General features: G+C 40.4%; 1 protein-coding gene across 1 annotated transcript in view; it reads left to right on the forward strand.

Annotated features, from left to right (window-relative positions):
• The first annotated feature begins 9,528 nt into the window (after positions 1–9,528).
• The window catches only part of ENTPD7 (ectonucleoside triphosphate diphosphohydrolase 7), a 44,884-nt gene continuing 31,332 nt past the window's right edge, over positions 9,529–23,080 (forward strand). Inside the window, exons 1-3 of the mRNA XM_047824837.1 lie at positions 9,529–9,670; positions 9,928–10,030; positions 11,186–11,368. Coding sequence (XP_047680793.1) covers positions 10,023–10,030; positions 11,186–11,368 — 191 coding nt within the window. The 5' untranslated portion in view covers positions 9,529–9,670; positions 9,928–10,022. The remainder of the gene's footprint in view (positions 9,671–9,927; positions 10,031–11,185; positions 11,369–23,080) is intronic.

Genomic DNA, 23,080 nt, shown 5'->3' on the forward strand with positions numbered 1-23,080 from the left:
GAAGATAAGCTGTCAGCAAGGGACGAAGCTTGGGGTATTTATCTAAGTAGATATGATGTATTTTTACTGCTCTGTGGCTTTGAATCTTTCATAAATATGGGATATATTCTCAAAGTAACTAGCCACAGTTATGGAGGCAACAACATTACCAACAATAAAAACAACACCATCATTATCAACAAACAAGTTGTGGCTGCTGATGTCGGCCTCAAACCCATGAACACTGAAGTCCTGATTTATCAGTGTGATTTTCCTGGCTGTCCTCCAGGTGTGATTCCCATTTTTACTCTTTTTTACTACAGGCATCTCCCTGCCCACCCACCCCCATTTTTTAAAAGTCTATTTATTTATTTTGAGAGAGAAAGAGAGCACACGAGCAGAGGCAGGGCAGAGAGAGAGAGGATCCTAAGCAGGCTCTGGACTGTCAGCACAGAGCTCAACGCGGGGCTCGAACTCACAAACTGCAAACTCATGACCTGAGCCAAAGATCAAGTCAGATGTTTAACCAACTGAGCCAACCAGGCATCCTACATTGCTGACCCTCTTAACTGGTCTTCTGCCTTACCCAATCCTTGTTTTTTCATTGTCTCTTCTTAATTAACCAAATCTTTCCCCTTCATCCAGTAGTCTTCCTTGCTTTTACAGCTTACTCATTACAAACTAACATATAAAAGCCCAGGAATTTACATTAACTGCACTAAAAGAGATAATCAAATATTTTAGGTAGTGGAAAGTTATCCTTATAGTAACAAAGGTAAAACTGTTTCACCTTTGGATTTCAATCCTTCCCTTTGAGTTACTTAGTGGGCTTCTGCTGCTTTAAGCCCAGCACCGTGCTGAGGGATTAAAAAGGATGAGAGGCAGAGAGTGCAAAAAAAAAAAAAAGGAATGAAGTGAAGTCCTCCTCTGCAAGAAACCTGCATTTGCTGGTGAGAACAAACCCATGCATGCCTTATACAACAACGATAACAGCGAACTTTTAGGAAGGGCTTACTGGGTGCCAGCTAATGTATATATTATTTCTTTTAATCCTATGTGGTTGTATATTAGTTATCTACTGCTCTGGGACAAAGTACTACAAAGCATAGTGGCTTAAAACAGCAATGCACATTTATTATCAGTTTCTGTAGATGAGGAATTTGATAGTAGTTTAGATGAGTGATTAGGACTTGGAGTATCTCAGGAAGTTGTAGTCAGGATGTCAGCAGGGTCTGCAGTTACATGAAGGCTTGACTGCAGCTGGAGAATCCATGTCCACGATGACTCACTCACACAACTGTCAAGTGAATACTGCCTGTTGGCAGGAGGCCTCAGTTCCCCTCCACGTGGGCCTCTCCAGAAAGCTGCTGAGGGTCCTCATGACATGGTAGCACATGGTACCACATTCTTGGCAATTATTGTCTTTTTGATTATAGCCGTTCTAGTGGGTATGTAGTGGTATCTCATTGTAGTTTTAATTTCCATGCCCCTCATGACTAATGATGTTGAACATCTCGTGTGCTTATTTGCCATCTGTATATCTTTTTTTTTTGTTAAGTGTCTAAATCTTCTGTTTATAATTGGGTTGTTTGTTTCCTTATTATTCAGTTTTGAGGATTCTTTTTATGTTCTAGATACAAGTCCTTTATCAGATATATGATTTGCAAATATTTTCTCTCCCAGTGTGTGGCTCATCTTTTTATTCTCTTAGCAGTGTCTCTTGAAGAGCAGATCTTGGTTTGAATGAAGACCAATTTTTTAAGTTACTTTTTTGGATCTTGCTTTCACTGTTGAATCTATGAAATCTTTGTTAAACTCAAGGTAAGATTTCCTATTTTTTTTCCTTTACAGGCTTTGCAGTTTTAGCCCTTAAAGACTATGATCTATTTCAAGTTAGTTTTTGTATGTTTTATGAGGTATTTTACTAGCTGTCAGTTTTTTACTTAACGATATTTCTTTGAGATATTCTCATATCAGTACATAAAGAGTTTCCTTATTCATCTTTAGAGCCAAACTCCTGTTCTGATGGAGATTATATTCAAGTTGTAAGGAGACAGACAGTAAACCAATAAGTAAAACACACTGTATGTAAAATGGTGATGTAGGAAGTGTGGGTGGGAAGGACAGTTACCACTTTAAATAGAATAGTTAGGGTGAGTCTCACCGAGAAATAAATATTTCAATAAGGACTGAAGACAGCAAGGCACTAGGTAGGGAGAGCAGATTATAATAACTATGGAGAAGGGAACAGAAATTACAAAAAACATAAAGGAACAAAGGACCTATCATGTTCTCGAAACAGTAAGGAGGCCCGTGTGGCTGAAGTAAAGTAAGCGAAGGGAATAACAGTGAGAAATGAGGTTTGAGAGTTAAGAGGTGTGCGTGTTGTAGGTTATGAGGACTAGGGCTTTTACTCTGAGATGAGAAGCTACTGGAGAGTTTGGAGGAGTGACATGACCTGGCTTATGCTTGAGAGGATCACACCAGTTGCAGCATTCAGCGTAGCCTGTGGGGGCAAGGATAGATACAGAAAGATTAGTTAGGAGGCTAACGCAATATTTCAGGAAGAAATAATAGTAGTTTGGACCAGGGTGTGGCAATGAGGTTAGTTAGCGATGGCTAGATTCTGGACACATTTTTAAAGTAGTGCCAACAGGAGCAAGGCACAGATTAAGGATAACTCCAAGATTTTGGGCCTAAGGATCTGGAAGAATGGAAGGGTTTTTACCCCTTTGCTAACAGTGTATTATCAGACATTTTAATTTTTGCCAGCCTGGTAGTTGAAAAATGTTATCTAATATAGTTTTCTATGTTTTAGTTGTGAAAATTATCCAACATACAAAAAAAAAGGAAAAAATAATACTCATTTCATACTGACTTAAACAATAAAAGATATTTGTTAGCTCATATAACTGGATGTCCAGAGACAGAATGGAATTCAGGTTTGGTTTGACTCAGTTAATCATGTCATCAACAATCTAGGGAGTGGAGGGGGTAGGGCAGAGAGAGAACTGCTCCCTCAAACACTCTCTTAGGAAAGCCAATAATTTTTTTTATTTGTCCCAGCAAACATTTCTTTGTCTGGAATTTAACTATCTGGCCACTCCTGACAAAAATGGCTGTGGCCAAGGGATGGGATTTTGCATAATTTTGCATGTCCCACCCCTAGAGCCAGTGGTGGAGTCAGAATCCTCAAATGCACAGGGGCTAGGCCTGGATAAGGTGCCCACATCCAAACTGGAATGGATACCAAGAGTTGGGGATCAATACCCATGCCTCCGTCGCAAGTACTGTGGGCATTTTCGAGTTTGCCATACTGCCCCCCACCTCTCTGGCTGGCATCTCTGAAGAGTAGCCTTTCACTTCTCTCAATGACCTGTGCCATTGATTTCCTGCCTCTGTCAACTTTTCAATCATCCTCCTTGTTAATTCACATCCTGCAGTTGCTATTATCTTTTTGCACTGCTATGCCTTCATCCCTCAAAGTACTCCAACACATGGCTATAGTGTCTTCAGACTTTTGCTGAAAGTATGGGGTCATGGAGAGGATTATAACATAGCACGGAACTCAGAGCTGAACCCTAGAAGTCAACAGTATTATCTGAAATTTCCCTGACCACCTCGCTTTGGGAACTGCGCTGATTTAAAAATATGTCTGAAAATTGATAGTTTTGCCTTCAAAAGGTGGAGCCTAATGGCCCTCCCCTCGAATGTGGGCTGGCTCTTAACAAACAATATTAGCAGAAGTGAAGACGCTTGACTTCTGAGGCTAGGTAATAAAAGGGGTGGAGTTTTTACCTGGCACTTATTTTCAGCTGGCTCTGGGAGAAGGGAGCTGCCAGCTGCTGTTTCACGAGGACACTCAAGCACCCCTGGGAGAGTCCATGTGGAGAGGAACTGCGGCCTCCCACCAACAGCCAGTCCCCTCTTGCCAGGCATGTACGCATGCCATATTAGAAATATATCCCTTGGCCCTAGATAAGACTTCACATGACCCCGACTGACATCTTTATTGCCACCTCATGAGAGACCCTGAGCGGAACTGCTCCCGAATTCCTGATCCATGGAGACTGTGAGAGATAATCATGCTTATTGTTGTTTTAAGCTGCCAGGTTTTGGGGTAATTTGTGATGCTGCTATAGAAAAATAATGCAGAAACTCCCTCACGGGCCATTCTCTTCATTCTTGTCTATGGGCACCTTGCACAGGTCCCCCTTTTTTTTCATGTATTTTTCTTTTTTCTTACTAGGGCTCACCAAACCTAGTCTCTAGAGGGAATGCTCAAAATCCTGTATTTTAATATGCAGAGTAACTAGAGCCTTCTTGGTCTAAACCTCTCCCATCCAGGCTAAACCCAGGGGATCCTACTTTCCATAACCAAACATACCCATTAAGCTCCAAAACCTAGCTACTCTGTCTTCCTACCAGGCCAACTGGTACCAGGTCCACTCACACAGCTGCCAGCTTTTAAAACAATTATTCTTGCTCTGATAGAAACATCCATGAGCAAAGTGGTACAAGAGCAGAGAAAAAGAAACCCCTAGGCTCACTGGGGGAGCTCACAGGTGACATGTGGGCTGGGTTTTGAAGAAGAAGTAGGACTTCATTTGGTAAAGAAGTGAAAGAAAGTCATTTATTCAGAAGCAATAGCAAGTACAGAGGCTCAAAGGTAAGAGAAGGCATAATTCTGAGAACTGTAAATATGTCAGGGCTGTGGGTGAGAATACCTGCTGGGGAGTTCAGAGGATGTTGGGGGTTAGATCATATCACGCAGTGGAAGCCACATATATCAGTTAGTAGAGTACAGGTGACAGAACTCCCTGATTCAACTGACTTAAAAAGTAAGAGCAGGAATGAATTTAGTATCTCAAATAATAAGTCCATAGGTAGAGCTGCTCCTGGGTTGGTTAAGTTAGCAATGATGTCAATGATGTTACCAAGCACCCAGGATTTTTCTGTGTTTCTATTCTGTTATTCCCAGGCTTCCCACAACTCCCGCCCCGCCCCCCCCCCCCCCTCACCTTATGGTTGTAAGATGGCTACAGAAGCTCCAGCCATCATATCCTTAAGATTTCTTCTGGGGATAAGACCATGGGGGAGGGAAGGAAGAAAAAAAACAAGAGAGAGAGGGAGGGAGCCAAACCATAAGAGACTCTTAAAAACTGATGGGGCGCCTGGGTGGCTCAGTCGGTTGAGCGTCCAACTTCAGCTCAGGTCACCATCTCGCGGTCCGTGAGTTCGAGCCCTGTGTGGGGGTCTGGGCTGATGGCTCAGAGCCTGGAGCCTGCTTCCGATTCTGTGTCTCCCTCTCTCTCTGCCCCTCCCCCATTCATGCTCTGTCTCTCTCTGTCTCAAAAATAAACAAATGTTAAAAAAACTGAGAACGATCTGAGGGTTGATGGGGGGGTGGGAGGGAGGGGAGGGGAGGGTCGGTGATGGGTATTGAGGAGGGCACCTGTTGGAATGAGCACTAGGTGTTGTATGGAAACCAATTTGACAATAAATTTCATATTAAAAAAAAAGATTTCTTCTGGGGGTAGAAAAGGGGCTTTCTCTTCTCATTCTTATTATGTCAACTTTTTATAATCTTTTTAAGTTGGGGAAAACCTCTCCCAGAAATGTTTTCCCTCCTCCCATTCCTCCCAACAGCTGGCTTCCCTTCAGTATCCTTGGTTAGAATTGCATCATATGCCCAGGCTCAATATTTGGTTAGGGAGTGGAACACCATGATTGACTTAGACCCTTCACGGTTTACTCCTTCTGGCTGGGGCTGGAGCTTAGTACTCTTCAAGCATATGGCCAAGCTTAGCAGTGCGGTTACAAGAATAAAACTGGGATTCTGTTAATAATGTGGAAGAGAGATTGTTGGCTTTTTGGGTAGGCAGTTAGCAGAATCTGCTACACCACGCCAAAGAAATTGAACTGTATCCCATTGGGATGGGGAAACACAAGGATTTTAAAATAGGAATTAGCATGATTATATTTCACTATATCAGAATGAAGGGGCACTAAGGAGAGGCATGAGCCTGGATGCAGGGCCACCAGCTAGAACACTTCATCAGAAGATTTTGCAGAGGATTTTGGGCATTTGAATTAAGAACAACTAGTCACTAACTGGATGAAATAGGTGTTGTGGAGGAAAAATTTTTCTATGCCCTTCAAGATTCTTTTGGCTGATATAAGAATTAAATTGACATAAGACAGATTAACAGTAGAAAATCAAATTTAATTACATACATATAGGGATCCTATGAGACTGTGAGGCCCACAGGTAGTCAGGCAATTGAGGCTTCTATGCCATTCTGAGTTGGGACGTCAAAGGGAAGGAGGACAATTCACAGGAAGATGAAAAAGAGTAAATGTTTGGTAAACAAATGTTTGCTGGGCCACACAGAAAAAATGGGACACAGAGAGGAATTCTAATAAACAGACTTTGCTAAGTTCCTCTCTACCACACCTGGTTCATATTATACTGTAGTTATTTATGCTGATAGCTCCCGTCCTGGAGCAGGTCCTCTCTCCAAATTCTTTTAGGCATTTGCGGGGAGGGGGGAGGGGGGAGGATTTTGAAAAGTTCTTCCTGAGTCTTCTGTTTGTTAAAAATAATCAGCATAAAATAATCCACATATGAAAGAGACACATTTTGGGGTGGCAAATTTTGCTCTCCTACAGCAGAAAGGAAGTAGAAGGAAGAAATCCTAAAATGACTTGCAAATTTCTGCTTGGGTGAATCACACAGTAGTTCATCAAAGTTAGAATATGACTGGAGGAGGTCTGGGCGGATAAAGTAAGAGTGGAGAGACTATGAGTTTGGTCGTGGACAATGAGGTGTCTACATGGCACACAAAGAAAGATGAGTAAACTTGGAAGGGAGATTGAAGACCACAATACTTCAACTCCTTTAGAGATTAGGGCAGGATGGAGTATGGAACGAAGGAGAACTAAGGAGAAATAAAGTGATATAGACAACTGATACTGAGCGTGGGACTGGTTTTGCTGATTTTACTCACAGCTGGGTCAAGAAGTCAGGGACTTCTTGAGAAAATTGTAAATGTAATTGTAGATAAGTCTTTAAAAAGCAGTTAAAGACCTGTTTTGAAATACGGATTTCTGTAATTGGTTTCAACATGTTGAGAGTTACAGCAAATGAGATGGGGAAGTGATCTCAACCTACTTTTTTTGGCCTCCTGACTGGAAACCTCAGAACTCAGCCCTGTGAGCTGTTAATCAGATAAGCATTGTGGGCTTTTGTAAAGAATCATGCTCTACAAATTACTGAATGCATATGGACTTACTGAAGGAAGTATTATCCAAACGAAATGGGCAAAGAAAGTATAATGAGATGTTGGGATTAAAATGTAGGTTTCTTTCTGTTTTATAACAGTAGTTATGAAATGTAAGTTATAAGATGTTTCAATGTACCTTCAAGCTCTAAGTTAATATAGTTAACAAATCACATGAATTAATTACTGTTTAAAACATAACCTAAATAGGAACTCCATTCCACTCAACAATACCTGTTTAGTGGACCACTGGAGTTTGAAATATACATAGGTTAGACAATACTACACAGTTGGCAGGCAAACTGAAGAATTAAAAAAATATAGGGTACCTGCCTGGCTCATTCAGAAGAGCACGTGACTCGATCTCAGGGTCGTGAGTTTGAGCCCCATGTTGGGTGTAGAGATTGCTTAAATAAGTAAAACTTAAAAAAAGGAATTAAAAAATATATATTCCAAACATTTGTTAATTTTTTCCCCATGTCTACCTGAACCAGGGTCTGGCATAATAAAAATATCTGATATTTATATGATTCTGCAGTTAATCCTAACTTTATGAAACTATTCTACCCAATGTGATTTCTGGGGGCCCCGATAAAATATAACACCTGAAGCAGAGTAGGGATTGAAAGACAAAGAAAAGAGAACCAAGAATTGAAGGGAGAAAGGCAAGTTAGGAAGCCCATCCAGGCTGGCAGGGTAAAGGAGGTAAAAAAACAATAGTGGGGAGAGCCTGAACATACAAATTGGACAATGTCAGACCATATATGACGATTAGCATTGTGACCTATAACCTCTACAGCAATCATTCCAGAGTTCTCACTACTGTTCAATTCTCTTCCCTACCTTCTAACTCAGGACCAAATATGAGAAAGCCAAATATGTTCTCCACAATCACATAAGAAGCCCTGCTCCTAGTAAGCCCACCACCGACTTCCCCATGCTAACACTCTCAAGTCAGAGCATACATGAAACCTTTCTTTCTTCTTTTTTTTTTTTCTTCAGTTTAAGCTTTCCCATTCCCCTGACAGCCTTTGGGTCTCTGCCAGACATGAATGATGGTGGTTAACTGCCTTCTATAGCAGGTGTAGAATAAATAGCCTCTTTTTTTCTTTTTAATCTCATTTGGGTGGTCTTCATTTATTTCCAGTCATTCACTTACTTGTCATATATTAGCTGTGTTGTGTGCCAGGCAGTGCCCAGCATTGCTGTGGAAGCAGATAGTCTCTGCCTTCAAGCATATTCTATTGGAACAGACAGACACATAAATTGTAATTCAATATGGCAAGAGAAACAATAGGTATATATGACGGGGTTGTAGGTCAAGTAAAACTTTTAGGGGAGGTGACCCTTAAATTGACAGTAGTAAGGGATGAGTATGCGTTGGCTTGGCTAAGTTGGGGGAAGGATATTCGAGGCGGATGGAAGGGTGGAGGAGGTCGAATGAGCAAAGCTTAAGAGAGCAGAAGCCACAGATAGATGTGCGTTTCTGAGGTATAATAAGGGAGGTGAAAAGCAGAAGCTGCATGGGAGGGTCGTGGACTGCCACGTATAAGCCACATTTGTAAGGACCTGGACTTTATCCTGTACAAACGGCTCCCTCCTGGAAATGAGAGAAACGGCTGGTGTAAGCAAGGAGGAAAAACATTAAGGAAACATTACCTTTGTATGTATTACTGTAAGGTCCGGGAGAGCAGGGGCACAGCGGCTCATGTATGGCACACAAACATTCAATGAATGCTGAATGAATAGATACAAGCGCTTCGGTATAGACGATGTGGTCTCCAGTTTATGCTTCTCTAACAGGACAAGACAAAAAGGCCAGGGCACGAGTATAGGAGGCTATAGCGAAGGTTTGATTCCGGAGATCAGGGCTGGTGGACACAATACCTCCAACTGGTTGTGGGAAAGGGATGCACTGCTCTCGCGGCCACTCCAAGATCCACCCACCGGAGCTGCACAATTCTGGAAGCGGCAACGTAGAAAGCAACCAGCTAAGAAACAGCACCACCGCCGAGAGGGCACCTGGAGCAGAGGATCCACCCACCGCTCGACACAGCTCACCTGTGCGCCCAACGCGGGTCTATCGAGGCGGAGCTACGGCACGACGCCCTTCCGGATTGGACGCGCTCGAAATCCCGGGGCGGGGATTAGAGGCCGAACGCTCTTGGGGATTGGCCACTCTGGCGAAAGGACGTGGGGCTGGCGGAGCAAGTTCGCAGGCTGCTCCGGCTGGGTGGAGGGTGGGCTCTTCTCCGCGGTTCTCCTGTCAGTCATTGGCTCCCTGCGGTTTCCTTGGGGACGTGGCGCCGCCGCCCGCCCAAGGTTTTTTCCGGCTGGACTAAAGGCCTTGGGGAACCGCTCTGGACCGAGCGGAACGGTGCCAGGGGAGACTGCGGGACTCTCGACCCGTGAGTGCGAGCGCGGGAGGGCCGCGGGGCTGGGAGAGGCGGGGAGGGGGAGTGGGTCTTCCAACCCCCGCCACCTGGGGAGCGCCGGTTCCTCGAGAATGCCCGGCTCCCCGGGAGCCGGCTTAGAGTCAGCTGGGCCCCAGGAACAAGAGCGGACGCATCTGGAGTAGGTGGGTGGGCGCCTTGGCCTTCCCTCGGAAGTCTAGTCCTGTGGGCACTGCTGGAGGTAAGCCTGAAACCCAACGAACTCTTAACAGGCTGCAGACTTAGGAGATGCCTGAGACAAGGAGACCCATTTCTCAGGGCAAAAAGAAAAGGAGGTGACAGGCACTGAGACCACTGAAGGGATCCCATGGCTAGGTAAGGCTGCACATTTTCTCCTCAGCTAGGGGCTCAGTTGGGGGTGGCAGATAGGTTGAGGGGCCCTGGGAGGTTTTTACAAGTGAGGTTTGCCCTAGTGCTGCATCTGGACTTTGCAGCTTCCTCGGATGGATGGCGAGAAGATCAAAGTTACTTTTTTTTTTTTTTTTTTTTTTTTTTTTTTTTTTTTAAGGCAAATGCTACCATAGTTTCTAGCCCATAACTCCAGGGTGGTAGACTGAGTGCTTGCTCAGCTCCGGAAAGTGCTAAAATGTAATGTTCTTTCAGATTTCCATTTGAGTGAGGCTGTGTGCTTTTTGAGGAGGTTAAACAAAGATTTTGTTTGTTTGTTTGAAAGTAGACCGAGGTCCTTTTGAATCAATATAGGAAGTGAGATTCATAGTTGAATATGTATATCCATATGGTGTGATACTCTGGAACTTCCAGAAAAGATTAATGTGGATCCACATGTACCAAATGGAACAGTTGTCAAATAGAGTAAGTGGGGAAAGATGCAGAACAGTAGGTACGGTGTAAAACCAGAGGAATGAGATATACACATGCATATTGTCATATCTGATATATATTTATGCTCGTGTAAACATAGAATACCCCTGGAAATATACGTAGAGACAGGGTAGCAGTGCTCGCCTTTCAGTAGGAAATGCTAGGTTAAGGCAAAAGACTCATTTTTCACTATATATCCTTTTAAACTTGTTTCATGTGCATATATTACCTATTAAAATATTTTTTAATTAGTTGAATAAATATACAGATTATCCAGTTTTTTGACATCATTCTTGGTGGGAATGTTGTAGTTGCTCTGATTCTTCAATGTTGTGAGGTTGACCAGGGAGACTAGTGATCTTTTCATAAACATGAGAACTGTAATTCTTTGAATTATACTCAAAAGTGCAGACACTGGGAAAAGAGAAGATAAGGCTTTTCTGATTTATAGTAGAAGCACCATGAATCATATAGGTCCTTTTCTAAAATTTGAGACTAAAAGAACTTCTATAGACTGGTGGTGGCATAAATTTTTGCCTTTATCAGGAAGGGCTTTAATACAGTTTAAAAGCCTTTTTTTTTTTTTTTTTTTTTTTTTTTGGCATTCAGATGTAGAGACTTTTCTTACTAATGTTTGTCTCATTTCAGGATCAGTTTTTCCTACCTCTGCCCAGCCTCCTGGTACTTCACTGTGCCCACAGTGAACCCATTTCCCCGCCAGAGGGTGGCATTCCTAGGACTCTTCTTCATATCCTGCCTCCTTTTACTTATGTTAATCATGGACTTTCGACATTGGGGTGCTTCATTGCCACGAGATAGGCAATATGAAAGGTGAGTCAACCTTAGATCACTTTGATCAGACTTGGCATTGAAGTCATAAATATTTTGACATTTCACACAGTACTACCTTTGACCCTTTTGGGGGAATACTGCACTTTGATTAGTAAAATTGCATGCCACTTATTACATAAAGAAGATCTTAAGCTCCATTTTGGCAGGGTTCACTTTTGATTCAGGAATGCTGATGTTGCATTTTAACCATGAAAGGCGTCTTTCTATATTCTTGTTTTGGTGGACTGACTTAATGGATGCATAAATGTTTAGGACTGTTATGCATTCTTGATGAACTGACCCTTTATCATTATTAAATGACTCTTTTTATCCTTGATTATATTTTTTGGCCTGAAATCTACTAGTCTGGTACTAATATAATTACTTCAGCTTTCTTTTGAGTAGTGTTAGCATTATAGATGTTTTTCCATCCTTATAGTTTTAGCCTTTATTTCTTTATATTTTATATCTATCCAGTCTTTTTATAAATAACTGCTTTTTATCCAGTCTGAATGTCTGCCTTTTATTTGACATGTTTAGGCCATTTGCATTTCATGTGATTATTGATTATGCTTAGGTTTAAATCTGCCTTGCTGTTTGTTTTCTGCTTGTCACATCTTGCTCTTTGCTCTCCCTCTTTCTCTCCCATCTTTTAAATTGAGTACATTTTATTTATTTATTTTTTAATATATGAAATTTATTGTCAAATTGGTTTCCATACAACACCCAGTGCTCATCCCAAAAGATGCCCTCTTCAATGCCCATCACCTACCCTTCCCTCCCTCCCACCCCCCCATCAACCCTCAGTTTGTTCTCAGTTTTTAAGAGTTTCTTATGCTTTGGCTGTCTCCCATTCTAACCTCATTTTTTTTTCCTTCCCCTCCCCCATGGGTTTCTGTTAAGTTTCTCAGGATCCACATAAGAGTGAAAACATATGGTATCTGTCTTTTTCTGTATGGCTTATTTCACTTAGCATCACACTCCAGTTCCATCCACGTTGCTACAAAGGGCCACATTTCATTCTTTCTCATTGCCATGTAGTACTCCATTGTGTATATAAACCACAGTTTCTTTATCCATTCATCAGTTGATGGACATTTAGGCTTTTTCCACAATTTGGCTATTGTTGAGAGTGCTGCTATAAACATTGGGTCACAAGTGCCCCTATGCATCAATACTCCTGTATCCCTTGGGTAAATTCCTAGCAGTGCTACTGCTGGGTCATAGGGTAGGTCTATTTTCAATTTTTTGAGGAACCTCCACACTCTTTTCCAGAGTGGCCGCACCAGTTTGCATTCCCACCAACAGTGCAAGAGGGTTCCCGTTTCTCCACATCCTCTCCAGCATCTATAGTCTCTTGATTTGTTCATTTTGGCCACTCTGACTGGCGTGAGGTGATATCTGAGTGTGGTTTTGATTTGTATTTCCCTGATGAGGAGCGATGTTGAGCATCTTTTCATGTGCCTGTTGGCCATCTGGATGTCTTCTTTAGAGAAGTGTCTATTCATGTTTTCTGCCCATTTCTTCACTGGGTTATTTGTTTTTTGGGTGTGGATTTTGGTGAGCTCTTTATAGATTTTGGATACTAGCCCTTTGACCGATATGTCATTTGCAAATATCTTTTCCTATTCCGTTGGTTGCCTTTAGTTTTGTTGATTGTTTCCTTTGCTGTGCAGAAGATTTTTATCTTCATGAGGTCCCAATAGTTCATTTTTGCTTTTAATTCCCTTGCCTTTGGGGATGTGTCAAGTAAGAAATTGCTGCGGCTGAGGTCAGAGAGGTCTTTTCCTGCTTTCTCCTCTAGGGTTTTGATGGTTTCCTGTCTCACATTCAGGTCCTTTATCCATTTTGAGTTTATTTTTGTGAATGGTGTAAGAAAGTGGTCTAGTTTCATTCTTTTGCATGTTGCTGTCCAGTTCTCCCAGCACCATTTGTTAAAGAGACTGTCTTTTTTCCATTGGATATTCTTTCCTGCTTTGTCAAAGATGAGTTGGCCATACTTTTTTGGTCTAGTTCTGGGGTTTCTATTCTATTCCATTGGTCTATGTGTCTGTTTTTGTGCCAATACCATGCTGTCTTGATGATGACAGCTTTGTAGTAGAGGTTAAAGTCTGGGATTGTGATGCCTCCTGCTTTGGTCTTCTTCTTCAAAATTCCTTTGGCTATTCGGGGCCTTTTGTGGTTCCATATGAATTTAAGGATCACTTGTTCTAGTTTCGAGAAGAATGCTGGTACAATTTTGATTGGGATTGCATTGAATGTGTAGATAGCTTTGGGTAGTATTGACATTTTAACAATACTTATTCTTCCAACCCATGAGCACAGAATGTTTATTTGTCTTTCTTTTGCTTCATTATTAGTGTATAAGAATGCAACTGATTTCTGTACATTGATTTTGTATCCTGAGACTTTGCTGAATTCATGTATCAGTTCTAGCAGACTTTTGGTGGAGTCTGTCGGGTTCTCCATGTATATTATCACGTCATCTGCAAAAAGTGAAAGCTTGACTTCATCTTTGCCAATTTTGATGCCTTTGATTTCCTTTTGTTGTCTGATTGCTGATGCTAGCACTTCCAACACTATGTTAAACAACAGTGGTGAGAGTGGACATCCCTGTCGTGTTTCTGATCTCAGGGGGAAAGCTCTCAGTTTTTCCCCATTGAGGATTTTTCATAAATGGCTTTTATGAGGTTTAAGTATGTTCCTTCTATCCCAACTTTCTCAAGGGCTTTTATTAAGAAAGGATAAATTTAGTACATTTTAAATATTCCATTTTATCTCTTGTTGGCTTAGTAGGTATAACTCTGGGGATTTTGTTTTTATTTTTGTTTTTATCTTAGTGGTTGCTTTAGGGTTTATGGTTTATAATATACGTCATTAACTTACCATAGTCTATCTTCAAGTAATATAATTCCTCTTCCCGTGTACCTCTTTACCTTTTCCCCTAGGCCTTTGTGCTATTATTGTCATGCATCTTCCTTCTACATATGTTATGAACTCCACCATATATTGTTATTTTTTGCTTTAAACATTCAGTTGTCTTTTAAAGAGATTTCAAAAATAAGAAAAAAAAGGCTAGTATATTTACCATTTCTGGGCCTTTTCATTCTTCTGTGTAGTTCATATTTCTACCTGGTGGGATATTCATTTTGTCTAATAGATTTCCTTTAGCAAGTCTGGTAGTATGAGTTTGTGGTTGGTGAATTCTTTCACCTTCTGTGACTAAAAAAGTCATTTTGCTTTCTCTTTAAAAATATTTGTTGGGGGGTGTCTGGGTGGCTCAGTTGGTTAAGTGTCTGACTTCAGCTCAGGTCATGATCTCACAGTTTGTGGGTTCAAGCCCTGCATCAGAATCTCTGCTGTCAGCATGGAGCCTGCTTTGGATCTGCTGTCTCCCTTGCTCTCTGCCCCTCTCCCATTTGTGCACTCTTTCTCGGTCTCTCTCAAAATAAATAAATAAACTTAAAAGAAATTCATTGGGTATGGAACTCTAGGTTGATCTTTTTTTTCCCTTTCATTACTTTAAAAACAATGTTACACTGTCTTCTGACTTACATTCTTTCTGAGGAGAAGTCTGCTATAATTTTTAAATCTTGTTCTCTGTACATCAAGTGACTTTCCTCAGGCTGCTTTTTAGATTTTATCACTGGTTTCAAACAATTTGACTGTAATATACCTTGATGTAGTTTTCTTTATGGTTCTTTTGCTTATGATATGCTCATAATTGGATCTATGGATTTATGTTTTTTAATCAAAATCAGAAGAATTTTGACCATTATTTCTTCAAATATTTTTTCCTTTCCTCTTCCACTTTTCCTTTGGTGTCTCCAATCACATATATATTGAACCATGTGAAGCTTTTTCACAGCTCATTTATTTATTTTTTTTAGTCTTTTTTCTCTCTGTGTTTCTTTCTGGATATTTTATATTGCTGTGCCTTCCAGTTCATTAGTATTTTCTTCTATCAAGTCTAACTTACTGTTAATTCCATCCAGTGAGATATGAATACCTTTATTTTTTTACAGAAAATACATCTGAATTATTTGATATACATATATATTTTTTTAATACCTATTTTTGGGAGAGCGCAGTGAGGGAGAGGCAGAGAGAGAGGGGAACAGAGGATCCAAAGTGGGCTCCTCACAGACTGACAGCAGTGAGCCCAATGTGGGGCTTGAACTCACAAACCGTGAGATAATGACTTGAGCTCAAGTTGGACGCCCAACTGACTGAGCCACCCAGGCCCCCCATTATTTGATACAGTTTTAATGCCTTACCAGTTGCATTGAAGATCTATATTCCTTTATAACAGTGATTCATTTTGCTATTTTTTTTTTAGGTTAATTTCTGATTAGGCTACAAAATGAAATGATGACATGTTGTGTTCATCATCAACTTGATTTTCTCTGTATTCCTTCTCAGACAGTATCAGGAGACTTTGGATTATAAGTGACAGTCAAACTGACTTAAATGATAAGATAGTTTTGGCTCACATGACTAGAAGTCCAGGTGTAAAGGACCATAGTAAGTTCAACATTGGCTGTCAGGATGAGAATCTCTGTCTCTGTTTTCTACAGCATCCGCTTACTGAATTGTTGCAAAACAGCAGCCAGTAGCAACTAGGGCTACATGCATCCTCACTCATGTCCCACAGGAGAGAAACAGGCCTTCTGTGCTCTTGTATATGAATGAAGAGGACCCTTCCTGGAAACCTCCAGCAGCCCTTTCCTTCTATCTTTTCTGGTCAGAATTGGGACCTGTGATCACTCCCTTAATATTTCTATGTTGTTCTGTCCCCAGAATTTCTCATTTCCAATTCACTTTGGTCATTCATTCATTCAGCAAGCATTTATTGAGCAGCTGCTATGTGCTGGGTGATAATAAGTACCAGGACATGGAGATGTTGGTACCTTTTCTCAAGATGTTTATGTTTTCAACCTTTCCTTCTCTAGTAGCACTATTCATTTATATTTATTTATATTTTTTGTTCTTTCTGAAGAGAAACATTTGTTTAGATGACTATACTTGTCAACAATTGGCCTTAAGAAGCCTGTTAGCTTCAGAGAACTAAATCCATAATTTGAGGGTTTTAAATGCTTATTGAGATTTTCTTGACACACTTGAGCACAGTTTTCCACTGGAAGACAGTGAGGTATCATTATGGAATTCTGTGTGGGTTAACATGGCTATAATAAAGACTGTTAGAGAGTGAGTGGTGAGCTATGTGGCTGGAGAGGTAGATCACGCTGGGCTTATTAAGTCATTTGAGGGGGTTTAGACTTTTTCTTAAGGGCAGAGGGAAAGCTTTGAAAGGCTTTGAAGAGTGGTATGATTGGAATTGCTTTTTAAAGAAAACTTACTTTGGGGCACCTGGGTGGCTTAGTCTGTTAAGCATCCAGCTATTGATTTTGGCTCAGATCATGATCTCACAGTTAGTGAGTTCAAGCCCCATGTGGGTTTCATGCTGACAGTGTCAGAGCCTGCTTAGGATGTTCTCTGTCTCTCTCTCTCTCCTCCCTTCTCCCTCTCTCTCTCTCTGACCCTCCTCTGCTATACTCTTTGTCTCCAAATAAATAAATAAATAAAATTTTTTAAAAAATAAGGAAAGCTTACTTTGGTGGCATTGTGGGATAAACATGAAAGGAGGGAGGTGGATAGGAATACTCAGTACAGAGATGATGGTCGCCTGAACTTGGATGGAAGCAACGACAACGGAGAGAAGTAAATGCATTTGAGGGATATGTGGCAGATAGAGTGATCTGATAGTTCCTGTCTATTATTATGCCCCAAGTGGCCAGATCTGATAAATACTTAGGTTGAATTAATAGCAACAGATTAACTGCAGAACTAAGGGACACACAGACTAAGCCTGTGGTTACTTTACCAAAGTCCTAATAACCCATAATGCTCTGGTTGAGCAACCAGCAGCTATATAGCCTAGAGCTCCTATTGTTTAATGAAAGGTTATATGCATATTGCCACAAATTACTATATATCATCACCTTTCACTCATGGCAGCCCCTTTTGGAATTTGGAAGCAAACATTCGTTGGGAGCTTGCTGTGTGCATGACACTGTTGTAGATGCTAAGGTACAAAGATGAATAAAACGTGGCTCCTGAACTCATCGGGTTCATAATCTAGTTAGGGAGGCAGATGTGAAGGAATAATTATTTCCCAATGAGAGAATAGTTTATGTATAACTATGTAGAATCAGGAACAAAGTTAAGAATCAGAAGTGAATCAGAAGAGGCCCTGAGTAACTAAAGTTGTTATCACTAAGTTCATGAACTACAAGCTCATGTTCTTTACTGATAAGATAGGCTTTCCCATAGACTGTGTTTGCTTTTATTTTACACACTGTTTTAATTAGCTTCGTTTTCTCCTGTCTCAGAACACAGCAGATAAACAACAAATTAGATGGTGGTAGTAGGAAGGGTGTGCTAGTCATTAGATATGGGCATACTGATGACAATAGTCAATAATACCCTAATAAGTGAGGCAGGAGAAAGGAAATTTATTAAAAGTTGACTGAATAATTCAAAATTTCTGCAGACCATTTCTATAGTGTTAAGCAGTTCTACACATTTTATTAAAACTTCTCTATTACAAATATAATAATTGTGTTAAATCAGTGATTTTCAAATTTTATGTATCTAAATCATTGGGGACCTTTAAAAAATGCGAATAATTGAACCCCTTCTAAAGGTGATTCTAATGTGCAGCCTAAGTTGGGAACCATGCTGTAAGTTTCAGTTATACTTATTTGGAGAGGAAGTATTGAGGTGTAGGGGAAAGAGGATTAATTTTAGAGCTAAACAACCCATCGTTTAATAGTTGGGTGACCTTGTGCACATCTTGTATTCTGGAATCTCATTTTCTTTATGTGTAAAGTAGAGGTACAAATGCCTGCCTTATAGTTTTGTCATTTGGATTAAAAGAGAAAAGCATCTAGGACTACCTATTGCATCATGGGGGTTAGTCTTATTGTTTGAAATAAACTTGATTTTTCTGTTTGCTAATTCCATCTTCTGCCTTCCAGATATACACTGAAGGTTATGGGCAGCATTATCTCCAATTAAAATTTTCCTCCCAGAATTTTTTTTTCTGGCTGCTGCTATTGATTAGGTACTGGTGAGCACAAGCTGATGATAAAATGATCAAGCAAATAATTAGGAATTGATGGAAACACTTTAGTTCAACAGCTTACAAAAATTTTAGGACACATGTTTATGGTTGTGATTTGTATATTACATGTAATACAAAGTCATATCTTTTCAACTTGTTCCAATTCACGTGATGAAATTAGGTCAGTAGTTTGTAATGGAAAAAAAAATTTGAATTTGAATTTTTTTCAGCCATTGGTGGAGCTAGCATATCACCTCCAGGCAATATGACCCAGGATTTTAGAAGCCTGTATGAGGGTTTTCCCTCAGTAGTTTCAATTTTAAAGAGTTGTGGTATTTTTTGTTTGTTTATTATGAACATTTACTCAACATTGCTTCTGGAAGGAGAAAACAGGAAGTTTGCATCAGAACTAGAATTTAAGAAAAGATAAATTTAGAGAGTGATGGGGTGGGTGTCAGTAAGGGTAGAATCCAGAGCTGTTTTTGTTTTTAATAGACTCTATTTTTTAGAGCAGTTTTCAGTTCACAGCTAAACTAAGCGAAAGTACAGAGGTTTCCTAGATACACTCTACCCCTACATGCATAGCAAAGCTATTTTTAAGAATAATTTTTGTTAGATACATGTTTTAATCAACTGTTTATCTGGCATGTGCCATATATTATAAGATGTGCTCTAACAACTTCATCAGACTTAATGCATATTTTACATTTATTTATTCATTTATTCAACAAAAATTATTGTTTACACTGTGGTATCCAATAGGGTAGCCACTTGCCACAATGGCTGTTTAAATTTAAATTAATTAAAAGACAATAAATTCAGTTCTTCACTTGCACTAGTCACATTTCAGGTGTGCACTGGCCACAGCTATCCTATGGCGGCTAGTGGGTATCCCATTGGAGAGATAGGGAATATTTCCATATCACAGAGTTCCATTGGAAAATTTTAGCCCTGGATGCTAGGTAAATTGTTAAAATTTATTAATAATTTTTAGTACAAGGGGCACTTTTAGCATGTATACATATATATAGTGCAAGACAAATGGTAAACTATCCTTATGTAAATGTTCTGTATCTACAATACATTTTTTCTTAACCTTAATGTTTAGTATGATTCACTTTTTTGTAGCCCCACTACTGTCTTCATTAGATGGGAAATATTTGTCTGGTTTACTGTTGTTCCAGAGAATGTCTTCGGTAGCTATTGAAAGATGGTGCCTTTATATTCCTTTGTCATTGGGGTATAACTATGAGTGAAAAGTTCTGCATCAGCAGTGGGTTCAGTACTGACTTTCCTTAGGAGTTTCAATTCTGTTTAAAGCAAGTTGAAAAGAGACATTGCTTTTGGTTAGGATAAAAATGGTAAGCTTCAGGAATGCCTGGGTGGCTCAGTCAGTTAAGGTTCTGACTTCAGCTCAGGTCATGATCTTGCCGTCTGTGGGTTCGAGCCCCACGTTGGGCTCTGTGCTGACAGCTCAGAGCCTGGAACCTGCTTGAGATTCTGTGTCTCCCTCTTTCTCTGCCCCTCCCCGATTCATGCTCTATCTCTCTCCATCTCTCAAAAATGAATAAATGTTAAAAAAAATGATAAGCTTCAGGATATGCAGATGAAGTTCAGGCTTCTTATGTACAATAGAACCATTCAGAGACTTTTGCTGGTGAAATTGAAGGCATTTACTTGGCATTTATTGACATTTATTCTTTTATTCACTTGTCCTTTAACAGTGTTAATAGTGTTTATAAGCAGAGCTTTAAATTATAAATGCTCCTTAATGCTCTGGTGAATCTTGCTAGCAGATAAGCAATAACCTTACAAGATGCTTTCCTGGGTATGTATTACTATCATCAGTCGCACACAGCTGCTTTCTCTATAATGTTATATTTGGTTCTGAGTCTTGAATGGGGTTGAAAGACTATGATGATATTCAGCAAAAAGCTGGTGGCTCCATGCTGATGGGAGCCATTTAATGGACTTTTGGTGCATTGCTGAGTTCTGTTTGAACTCTGGAAGTGGCATAATTAGTGTTGATTTTGTAAGCTAAGTAATGGTTTGGTCAGTTACTGCCCTAATGCTGTTAATGTTTTCAGGATAGTGGCAGTGAAAGCCACTGTCTTCAGTTTTATTTTGGGTGATGTATATGTGAGTAACTTTCCTTTCATTGACTCAGCAGTGATTAGAGGGAAATCGGGTTTCTCAAATAGAAAGGGTGTATGCATGTATGTATGTAGGGGGGTAAATATGTGTGATAGTGAATCAGATCTCTCCTGGGAAACTAGATGTGAGGGATTCCAAAGATTTTGGAACTTTTCTTTTGGGCTTTAGGTCCTCTTTAGGAATTAATCTAGTGTAATATCAGCAAAGCAGGAGAGTCCAGCAATGCAAGTAATTGATAATGATGGCTAAGGCCGGGACTGCAAGTCACAAATGCAAGAAAGGACCATCGATCTATCTGTGTCAGGAGCCTAGACAGAGGAAGACCTTCGGTGTTTGCAAAGTGTAAGAAGCCTGATTAGATCAGAAGAGGTCAGAGTTCCAGAAAGATGTGATACTATTACTTCCAAGAGGGGAAAATTGTTTTTCAGTTACTCATTTGTATGCATGATGAGAAAAATGGAGACTTCCTGCTGGCTGCAACCATTGAGCAAAAATTCAAATGGGAAGTGTAGCAAAATTGCTGCCTGGTCGTTTCTTACTCCCTTATGTTCAAATGTCAGGTGACATTTTTCTGCCAATGTACACATGGAGACTTCTAAGAGAAGGGAAAGCAAAGTTGAGTTGCATGCAGATTAGAGTTGTAAAGTTGCTTATCTTGACAGGAACCCAGGAAGATGACAGGATGCTTTGGAAAGCCATTGAAAGTTTCTGAAAAGGAGACCAATTGATTTGGACTATGTATAGCTAGACAGCTAATAAAGACATAGAGGAGTTGACAAACCTGCAGCTCCATACAGTGAGCTCTAGGACCAAACCAGTCAGTGTTGGTTGTTACGCGTCAGGGAAATGTGAGGACTATTGTGACAGTTGGAGATACTGCAAATAAGGTGTCTGCTCTTGGGAAACTTAATAGGCTAAGTGCAGAGGTGGAACAAACAAATAGGAAAGAAGTCTTAGGAGCACATACTGGAATATAAACAAACTGCTTAAAGGGGATAATGACATTCCACATTGTAAAACAGAAGGAGGAGGCCTTTTCAAATCATTGTGAATATCACAAGAGTCAGCATTGTTGAGTGGAGGCTTCTTTTTTTTTTTTTTTTTTTTCCTGAGTGCCAAAGCTTGGATAACTTTTGTTTTTTGTGTTTTTTTAAATATGAAATTTATTGTCAAATTGGTTTCCATACAACACCCAGTGCTCATCCCAACAGGTACCCTCCTCAATGCCCATCACCTACCCTCTGTTCCCTCCCACCCCCCATCAACCCTCAGTTTATTCTCAGTTTTTAAGAGTCTCTTATGGTTTGGCTCTCTCCCTCTCTAATTTTTTTTTCCTTCCCCTCCCCGCATGGGTTTCTGTTAAGTTTCTCAGGATCCACATAAGAGTGAAAACATATGGTATCTGTCTTTCTCTGTATGACTTATTTCACTTAGCATAACACTCTCCAGTTCTATCCACATTGCTACAAAAGGCCACATTTCATTCTTTCTCATTGCCATGTAGTACTCCATTGTGTATATAAACCACAATTTCTTTATCCATTCATCAGTTGATGGACATTTAGGCTCTTTCCATAATTTGGCTATGTTGAAAGTGCTGCTATAAACATTGGGGTACAAGTGCCCCTATGCATCAGCACTCCTGTATCCCTTGGGTAAATTCCTAGCAGTGCTATTGCTGGGTCATAGGGTAGATCTATTTTTAATTTTTTGAGGAACCTCCACACTGTTTTCCAGAGTGGCTGCACCAGTTTGCATTCCCACCAACAGTGCAAGAGGGTTTCCATTTCTCCACATCCTCTCTAGCATCTATAGTCTCCTGATTTATTCATTATAGCCACTCTGTGTGAGGTAATATCTGAGTGTGGTTTTGATTTGTATTTCCCTGATGAGGAGTGACGTTGAGCATCTTTCATGTGCCTGTTGGCCACCTGGATGTCTTCTTTAGAGAAGTGTCTATTCATGTTTTCTGCCCATTTCTTCACTGGATTATTTGTTTTTCAGGTGTGGAGTTTGGTGAGTTCTTTATAGATTTTGGACACTAGCCCTTTGTCTGATATGTCATTTGCAAATATCTTTCCCCATTCCGTTGGTTGCCTTTTAGTTTTGTTGATTGTTTCCTTTGCAGTGCAGAAGCTTTTTATCTTGATGAGATCCCAATAGTTCATTTTTGCTTTTAATTCCCTTGCCTTTGGAGATATGTCAAGTAAGAAATTGCTGCAGCTGAGGTCAGAGGTTTTTTTCCTGCTTTCTCCTCTAGGGTTTTGATGGTTTCCGGTCTCACATTCAGGTCCTGGGAAGTCATGTCAAAGAAGGGAAGGGGGAGGAATAGGTAGAGAAGCAGATGGGAAAAAGAAGGTCACATTACAGCAGTGGTTGTCAAAGCGTTTACTTTGGAGTTCCTGAAACCTTTTCAGGGAGTTTGTGAGGCC

This window comes from Prionailurus viverrinus, chromosome D2, assembly GCF_022837055.1.
Source record: "Prionailurus viverrinus isolate Anna chromosome D2, UM_Priviv_1.0, whole genome shotgun sequence".
NCBI classification, from domain to species: domain Eukaryota; kingdom Metazoa; phylum Chordata; class Mammalia; order Carnivora; family Felidae; genus Prionailurus; species Prionailurus viverrinus.